Source organism: Mytilus trossulus, chromosome 14 (genome assembly GCF_036588685.1).
Source record: "Mytilus trossulus isolate FHL-02 chromosome 14, PNRI_Mtr1.1.1.hap1, whole genome shotgun sequence".
In the NCBI taxonomy this organism is placed as follows: domain Eukaryota; kingdom Metazoa; phylum Mollusca; class Bivalvia; order Mytilida; family Mytilidae; genus Mytilus; species Mytilus trossulus.
Window position 1 is genome coordinate 11,512,581 of NC_086386.1, and position 9,933 is coordinate 11,522,513.

The 9,933-nt window shown below is 29.5% G+C and overlaps 1 protein-coding gene across 1 annotated transcript; it reads right to left on the minus strand.

Annotated features, from left to right (window-relative positions):
* Nucleotides 1–423: 423 nt before the first annotated feature.
* On the minus strand, nt 424–9,869 carry LOC134697241 (cyclin-I-like). The gene is made up of 7 exons (XM_063559390.1): nt 9,647–9,869; nt 8,439–8,586; nt 4,448–4,576; nt 3,572–3,646; nt 2,741–2,881; nt 2,163–2,393; nt 424–1,758 (listed from the first exon to the last, which is right to left on the minus strand). Exons 2-7 carry the CDS (start codon nt 8,556–8,558, stop codon nt 1,477–1,479), a joined length of 978 nt encoding a protein of 325 aa, XP_063415460.1. The 5' UTR covers nt 8,559–8,586; nt 9,647–9,869; the 3' UTR covers nt 424–1,476.
* Between the last annotated feature and the right edge of the window lie 64 nt (nt 9,870–9,933).

Below are 9,933 nucleotides of genomic sequence, written 5' to 3' on the forward strand. Positions count from 1 at the left end.
GGTTAAAAACAACAAAAATAAACTCTGAAACGTGCAAGTTATTTATTTTTCTTTTTATCTTAAATGTTGAAATTACTCAATTCTATTACAATTAATCATTTCTTTAAAAGTTAAAATAGTAATTATTGTAAAACTGTTAGAAAATAAGAAGCAGAGGAACAAATAAGACAAAATATCTTATCATCTACTCATGTAGTTTTTGTATAATTCGAAATATTCATTTCTTTTTTAATCAATTCAAATTGATATAATTAGATTTATTTTCAAATTAAGGTATGATATAATAAGATTTATTTTCAAATTAAGGTATCTTAGTGAAAAGGTCATATTTGAAAAAGTTTTTCTATAATCCAAGAAAATATTTTTTTATCTTTGGAAAATGCTCTTGAATCAAATTTTCCCTATCCATATTTGTAGATGTCAAATAAATTATATAAAATAACATTAAAGCAAAAAGATTCATAAATAACTTACAACACATAATAACATATAGAAATAAAATTAAAATCAAAATACTGTACTCATCAGTGGAAATAATAACATAATCGTTTGTTCTTGTCACAGCCTCTTCAAAAATTAAAAAGAAAAACTTTGTACAGGTATTTACAAACAAAAATAACAAGGAAAAAAAATAACAATTTATAATTTTCATATAATTTGGCTGCAGTATGAGCAAACAAAATTGTATGTTAGCACTAATATATTTTTGTGATTGAAAAAAATAAAATGAATTGTTATTAATTTCACAGATAAGAATTATTTCCAAAAATATATTCTTAGATTTAATAATTTCTAAATAATGTATTGTACAAAGATAATTTGAGAAATGTTACCAAAGAAAATTTTATTTTTAAAGAAGATCAACTCAACTGACCTGGATGTATAATATCTATGGTATCAAATTGAGAATGGGCAAGCTTCATAATAATGGCATTAACAATCATACGAGTGGGTAGATCTACAAGAATATGTTAAGTACGTAGTAATAATAAACAACTTCTATAAACAGAATAAAATATGGCACTTTAACATATTCTTGTGAAAAATGTAACATAAATAAAACAAATTATATCAAAAGAGACATGGGCTACAGTTCAAAGATTATTTCTGTTAGTTTTTGATTGACATATGCATCTCTTGGCCTCAGATAGGACTTGCATTTAGAAAAAGTTGAGAAACAGAAGACATAACAGTGTAGCATTTACTTCAACGCAAAGTTTACAAACTGTTAGTTTTTGTTCTTTTCGGTTTATTAATAACACATATTTCAAAAGACATTTACTCTTTAACTATTTATAAAGTATATATTTGTCTATGATTCTTTTTTGAAGAAGAAAAATTCAGAGAAAAAGATAAATTCTACAAACCAAGTCACACCAAAAGTATAATTTATAAAGTTTTCAGCAAGGATAATGATATGATTTCTCAACTCTATCTACCTGTAACATCCAAATTAAAACACCTGAGATTACATATTTAATTGGCACTAACAGTAGTCATTTGTATGAAATTGTCTTGGTTATCTTGGTGCAACTCTTTGGCACATGACATCCTGACGTCATTGCTGTCTTCATTGTACAGCCTCTTGATTCCGTCGTAGATATCGTCCTCGTCGTCTAGAATACTGGCCTTACGTTTGATAGACTTTTTAGGCAATGGCTTTTGAGAAGAAAATTTATAACCGGTGGGTAGTAGTTTGTTACTGGTTAGAAACCTTCCACTTTCCTCTCGGCATTGGATAAAATCTTCATTGTCAATCTGTAAGGTAAGAAGAGAATATTATCTCTGGTTTAAATAACTGGCTTAATGAAGGTTTTATTTATGAAAAGGAGAGTTTTCTCTACAAAAATGCAATGTTTAATTTAACTACATGAATATATAGTGATATAAAATATTTTAGTTGGAAATTAGTCGGAAAAGTGAAAACACCAAAATTAGTATCCTTTACAGGTAATCAGAAACGACTGTTTAAACATTTCAGAGATCCCAAGTTAAAATACATTAAAAACATTTTGTTGTTGCAAATTAGATTTTCTGTTTTCTTATGGTTTCTTGTTTTTTGATTGTTTTTATCTTTGATCTATCTAGTATTTGTTTATCTTGCCCTTATTGATTTTTTCCATCTGGAAGCATGTGTTACAATGTGATGTATTGATAAATACCTTAGCCATTTGTTGAACCATAATAACCATGGAGAGCCAATTAGGAGTCATCTGTTCCAGTTCTAAACAGATAACAGTCATAGCTAGGGTCACCGGTCTGAAGGTCATCAATCGATGGTCACTATAGCAACAAAACAAACGTCTCATCAGAAGTCCCAGATGACGTGAGGGTGTCATGTCAGAGAGTCCCTTAAGCAGTTGAGGGAAATAATTCATCAACAATCCGTGGATCTAAATATAGAAAAAGAAATAAATTAACACAATTTAATCAATTGTATGGTCATGAAGCCAATGTTATATGTTTGACACTTACATGTTATATGTAGACTATTTTGACCTGCAGATTATTTTAAAGAGCTAAATTACATGTCTAGTTCTATTTGACATATCATCATAGAAACACAAAAGTGATATTTTTAACTATTTTCTTAGAAATTACATTGGCTTTTATAAGACTCTCTTCATTTAATGCTTTAAAATATGGTCATAGTATTTCAATTCATGAAATACATTAAATTAAATATCTTTAAATTTATGCTTTAACTTTAACTATGTAACATATATTTGTTTACACTTACAATGTGAAGAAAGTCTACTGCTGTAACAAATTTACTGTTCCATGATAATTTGTTAAGAATGGCGAGCTCCATGCGTAGGATTTCTGCCACTGAGCAGCTACACTGACTAATCTTCACAAGATCTACGGTGCTGGGAATTACCTGAAATAATATCAAAATTTAGCTACAGAAAATGAAAAATTTGAGAAGATTACAGCTGTTATCCTAATGCTAGCAAGTTAAATGTTTGGTTTGCTTGCTTGTTTTATTTTTGTATGTGTTCTCGGGCATTGTAATTAAGATTGACACCGGCAATCAATACATAACCAGAGCTTCACAATGTTTACATTCATGATGGCGTAACTTCAAATAACATTTATATGTATAATTATACATACAAGATGAAGCCCCTAATATCTATTGAATATCAAGTGATTTTTACAATGTTACAAAAATGCCATTTACATGATTTATGAACTGAAATTTTTAATTATTATCTGAAATCATTTAATATTATTGCAACTGTGAATTTTTTAATGGTTATATATGAAGAGGGTCTCACTGTTTTGTCAGATTCCCCTATCCAGCTTACACTATGTATCGAGTAATTCTGTTTTATTTTTGTAATTTCCCGTGTCCCGCTAGACTTCATTTCCTGATTTCACGTTAAATAATTTGACTTTCACATGTCACGTACGCTTACAAAAACTCAGCAATCCTGAGTCACGCTTAGACCCCAGTGAGACCCACTATGAAATATTAGGTAATTTTCCTACCATGACTTAAACGACAGATTTATTTATGATCAATGAGGAATATTTCACAGAAAAGTTATTTCCCTTTAATACATACTTCTTCTTCCTCCAGGGTCTTAGCTGCGATGTAAAGACAGCTAATGGCTACACATGGCAGATACTTAGGTCGAACCTGTAAAAATAAATATCTTCATTTAACATAATCTCTCATGAGGCTTTTATTTCTTTCTTTTTTTTTACTATTTTGCATTTGAAAAACAGCACACTACAGTAAAAACATTCCCATTGACAGAACAATTTCTAAAGTACAAACTATAGAAATTGCTTTCATTCTAACTTAATACATATTCTTAATGTAGTGGTGTGCTTACAAACATGATTAACACCGTCTCATACTTTAAGTGCCTGTTCAAAAGGAGGAGACTGCATTGTGGTTCTTGTTTGTTATAATCCGTCACATTTGTTTTTTGTAAATTGTTTTGTTATAAATTAAAGGCAATTGGTTTTCTCATAGGAATTGTTTTACACTTATCATACAATTAGGATATGGTCTTACATTAGTAATTTTAGGGCTCTTTATAGCTTGTTGTTCAGTGTGAGCCGATGCTCCCGGTTGAAGGCAGTACATTGACCTAAAATGGTTTACTTTTTTAAATTGTTATTTAGATGGAGAGTTGTCTCATTGGCACTCGCACCACATATTCCTATATCTATTTATTTCATATTTTATAATTACTTTACTGAACCATGATGTATACGATGTTGTTGCCAACATTGGTGTAATTTTTTATCTATATTTTTTTCTATTGTTTATTTGGTGGTCCTCTGTACTGGACAAAGCCTATATATTGAACTTGGCATTGTTTGGAAGACCTTGGTAACAGCAAATTGGGACTTTGGATATAACATTGAGAATGGAAATGGGGAATGTTTTTAATAATAACTTCACCTACAATCATGTGGCTAAACTCACTTTAACAAGACAATGAAATCTGTCTAGAAGGGAAACACTGAGACCAAAGGTTTCTGGGGTAAATCCAAATCTCCTGTTTAGAAACAACATCCAGCGAACAGCCTCATCTCTCTGATTTCCATTCACTTCCTGTACAAATAACAAAACAAATCATTATCATGATTACTGATTACTTCCCGGTAAAAACAAAACATTTAAATTTACGTAAATATGCATCCTGGTTATTTCATAGAAAAAAGGAAGCTGGTGATTTTTTTAATTACTATTTCGTAGGTTTACTAATCCCTAATATCCCTGGTTTAATGACATCATACATAATACATATTTTGTAGTTTACTAGAATTATCTTGTCATGTTGTTGGCTGTTGTCTTGCTGATTATTCAATTATATCACAATTTTTAATCATCAAATAGAAAATGTAGTAATTTAAACAAATAAAATCTGAGTTAAAGCCAATTTTTTTTAATAAAATGAAAAGTAGAATAATTGATATGGAGATGACTGCCCAAAACACATGAAATGTGACTAACCCAACTTTTATACCATGACCCAAATGTTACTAAATGCACAAAACTATGTTAACTTACTATAGAGGTGAAATATATCTTTGATAATTTACTGAAATATTCTCATCACTCATGAAATGATGATCATAACAACTTTAAAAACATGCTTAACAGTTGTTTTAAACAATTACAGAAGGCTTGTTAGATATTACCCTTAACCCTTCATTTGGACCAAACTGAATTTTTCATGGTGTTCCAGGGGTAGGATATCCCCCCCTTTTCAAAATTGCTTGCATCTGCACCTGTTTAATATTTTTCTTTTATCACATGACTGTACAGACTTCAGATCACTTGACCATATTTCATGCACATGATATAAGAGAGTGTACTCTGTACTTATTCTTTACATTAAAAGCATGAAAAGTGTTTTAAAAAACAATAATGCTATGAACACTTATGTAAAGTGCTCTTAACTATGAGAATACACAAAAGTATATAGAACTCAACACAATAGGTTCCCTATAAAAAATAAAATATCCACATTACTTTGACATTTTTTGATGAATAAATCAGAAATTTTACTCTGAATGTCAAAATTATGATAGACAATGATAGATGTTGCATATTTAAAACAAATTTAAAATGCGCCTTTGAAACGTAGAAAAAAACAACTTCAGTCACTGACTTTTGGTACTTAATTTGTCAGTCATTTAGTAATTTCAAATACACTAATGTAAATGATCAGTCTATATGCAGTGGATACACAAATGTTTTATTCTTAATATTAATAACATTACAAGTCCCTAAAACCATGAAATATTTGATTGATTCTGAAGCCAATAATTTACTTTGGTTTTATGGTAAATATACATGATATATGTATTTATCATATATATTTAGTACAAAATACAGCTATTTTGTATATCTAATAAAGGTTCGTTTTTCCAGTTTGTATCACCTACCCTGTATCACATACCCCATATCGCATGGTAAAATCCGTATCGCATACCTTTTTTTTTTTTTTTTTTTTTTTTATTAAATCAGTTTTTTTTTTTTTTTTGCTTATAAAATAATTCCTAAAAATAGGCCAATTTTTTGAATGACGTCACTGTTTGGTTACGAACGTCAAGTTTTCATATTGTATGTGACGTCACGAGTGTTTACAACATATTTTGTGGCACACTAAATGCAACTATAAAAAATACAAAACACTCAAATAAATACAATAAGAAACAAAATATTTTCAAAACAACAGATTGTAAGGTAACCCAGGTGCTTCGTATGAATAATTGAGCAGTTATTTTAGAGCTTTGATACAAGACCAATGCAGAACTGAAGGTAATCCAGTGCAATGGATCAGAAAACAGTTCATATAATATAATACTCTTCTGTTGAAATATATGATAAAGCGTATAATACATGGCAAAATCCGTATCACATGCCGTATCAACCTCGACCAATATCATCCCTCGGGCTGATATTGATGTCTCGGGATGATACGACATATGATACGGATTTTGCCATGTATTATTCTCTATATATACAATGTATATGTATGTATCACTATTATACCATAGGAGACAGTAGCCTTTTCTTGTTTACATCCTACTTATTGATCAGACTAGATAATGGTAATGTCAGGGTTATACTTGGATAACATTTGTATTTACATACACCACAGGTAAAATGACTGGTATGCAGAAATATATCATACCTTAGACACTGTAGAGATTTAAATTTCTGTGTTGACAGTTGACCTACTTTTTTTGTTAATTAACAATGCATAACAATACTGAAACTATGTTTAGAATGTTACCTGTTGTTAAGTCTACAAAACTCAAATTAATTCATGTCTAAACATCACAAGTGAAATGTTATTTCTGACCTTTTTTTAAGGTAAACAATTTTTCACAGGTAAAATATCTATATTTAGTCTCTTGTGACTTAAAGCAATGTTAACAGATTTAACTATTGCTGGAGATAATTTAGAAAATACTTTAGTCTACAATCAAATAGACCATATTCTAAGTCTTGTTACTTAGACTGTTAAAAATGAATACCATTCACCAAAAAAATTCAAATATTTCGCCTGTTCCAGAAGCTGTTAGTGATAGAATTGTATTGACTATAATTACATGGTAGATACATATATATATTCATCTCTATTATAGGAGACCTATGATTATTGAACCTAGTTATTGATCACAAACAAAATTTTACAAATGGTAATTTTAGGGTAATACCTGAATTACATTGGTTTTATATATACCACAGGTAAAATTACTGATATCCAAAAATAAACAATATAGGAAAATTTGCAGAGATTTAAATTTTCTGTATTGACCGGTTGACCTACATTTATACAAACTAAAGAACAACGCAGTATTTCAGATTGTTTACATATATATATAACATTACTGAAACTATGATAAGAATGTACTGCCTAGAAAACGTAAGCAAGTCTAAACATCGCAAGTGAAATTTATTCAAGGTAACCAAATTGTTACAGGTAAAATATATAATTATATATAGTCCCTTGTGACTTTAATCATTTTCAGCTGATTAGTACTTGAGATACTTAAAATGTCAAAAACCTTGGGTGTACAATGTACATATTTACACAATTTGTAGTCTATAAGTGGGGGAAATGTCTTACTAATAATATACTTAAGTGACCTTAGTCTAAAATTAGAGTAGAAGATCAACTAAGTCCTATTAAAACAACAAAATAATGTTGTTTGAATGCTGAAATGGAGGTGTCAATTCACAATTATACTACAATACATGTATTGCCGATATATGTACGTGTACATGCAGTTCCATCATTAGCTATACATGTATACTCTAAACATTGTTGTGAACATGCTATGAATTGAACATTTACAGCATTATTCAGCATTAGGTTGACAAATATAATTCAAAATCAAATATGTTGATTAAATTTTGTAGAAAGAAGAATGTTATCAGATCCATTTTTTTTTGTTTTTCAGGAAGATAAAGTTGCAGTTTTTACTGCATTTTGATTAAACATGTTATATATATTTATTTCTCAAATATTGTCACATATTTCTGCTCTCTTTGCTATTTTTGTACTTTTTTCACTGCACGATTAATATAATTTAAAAATCCTATGCCTTCTTGGATTGCTTTTAGTGCAGGTTATATCTTTTATCTTGCAGGAATAACAATAAATATTAACTGACTATATAGCTACCTACCTTTTTTCACATATAATATAAATGTTGACACATACACAAATATATCTGCATACCTTACAGTGAGCCTTACAAAAATTTAATGAAATGATTCTGATGAGAATTAATTAAATTGAAAAAAACACTTCTTTTCTTTCTCAGACAGGAGGTTTGTTAAAAGTATTGCCTGAAGGAATTAATCAAATGTTCTCCTCATCATTAATTATTAGGATCATCAAGATTAGCATTTCGTTAATAATCCTGTATAATAGAAGGTCTATATTTCTTACCAATGTGTCAATATCAACAGAATTGTATGCCTTTGGTTTCCATTGGTCTTGTTCTTTAATTAAGTTCTGCCTAAGCATCTGCATTAGACGCTCAGCATCTATTCCATTGTGAAGCCTCATCCTGACCCTCAACTGTGCACCAAGATAACTAGAAAACAAACAACAAATCTAATAAAAATATTCATAAAAAAGGAGGGACCAAAGATACCATAGGGAGAGTCAAATTTAACTCATAGATAGAAAATAAACTGACAACGCCATGGCTAAAAATAAAAAGACCAACAGACAAATAATAATCCAGAAGACACATCATAGAAAACTAAAGACTTAGCAACACGAACCCCACCCACCACTTGGGGTGATCTCAGGTGGAACTTTTCCAAAATTTTAATATACAGGTACATGTAATACAAATAATCTTTTTTTCCCTGTGTGGTCTTCAAGTGAATTCATAGAAAATTGTATAAATACACCTTTTGAAATAAATTAAGGATTGAGTTTCTAATTTTTATAAGAATGTACATATATGTTTGTAGAAATATTTTACTGAACATTAATCTTTGAAAATATCCTTCATTTTTAGAATGCAGAATTATTCATGGTATTTGAAAACTTCCCTATTCAGTGGAATATATGCCTCACCTGTTGGGAACCCATAAATTTGGGGACATTATTATTTCACAATTAAATAGAAACACACAAATTACAAGCTGTATAATCAAATAACTGTGATGTGAGAATACAGAAAAATGAGAAGCAGTCTCTAGTCTGCAAGAAAAATTCCAGAATGTTCCATCTTAAAAATTATGAAATTCTTAGAAATCAATGGTATAAGAATATGATGTAACTATTAGTATAAATTAGAAATAAGTAATTACCTTCACGAAGTCAAACATGTTTATATAATTATGTTAGAAATTAATTGTCAAGCAAAAACAGCTGATGCAGTAAAATTGCCTCTGGGTATAATGGGTGGGTTGTCATAAGCAGTCTAATGAAATAAATTTACTGGGGAAAAGAAAATACTATTTTTTTATTGTTAAGTAAAGACATCCGACTTGCAATTTTGATAAATTTCTTCAGATGAATTTAGAAACAACATTTCATCATTCAATTTTGACATTTCTTATCATCTAAAATGGCTGCCATGACAAAAATTTGTTACTGAATACACAAATTTGGGTGGTAACAGTGTATTATAAACTCACCTGTGCAATATCTAGGAACAGAGCCTGGACAAAGATGTTCCTTTGGCCCATGAAAATTAAATCGACCTCTGAATCTTCTCTTATACCTCCATGGTTTTTAGTATGCGAAATTTACGATATAAAAGGAAGAAATTCTTGTTGATAATGAGATGTAAAAGAAGTTCGGGGAATACACAAAAATATTTACATAATAAATTAATGCGCAATGCTACTAACTAACTTTTCGGGAAAATGCTTCGATTTTTCTACATATGCATCAAATAAAAACAAATAGCAATGGTTTTTGT

Coding starts and splice junctions, on each gene's coding strand:
- LOC134697241 (XM_063559390.1), bottom strand. CDS start 8,558: ATGAGGCTTCACAATGGAATAGATGCTGAGCGTCTAATGCAGATGCTT. Junction 4,577..8,438: donor CTGTTGATATTGACACATTG/GTAAGAAATATA, acceptor TTATTTGTACAG/GAAGTGAATGGAAATCAGAG. Junction 2,394..2,740: donor CAGTAGACTTTCTTCACATT/GTAAGTGTAAAC, acceptor TTCTATATTTAG/ATCCACGGATTGTTGATGAA.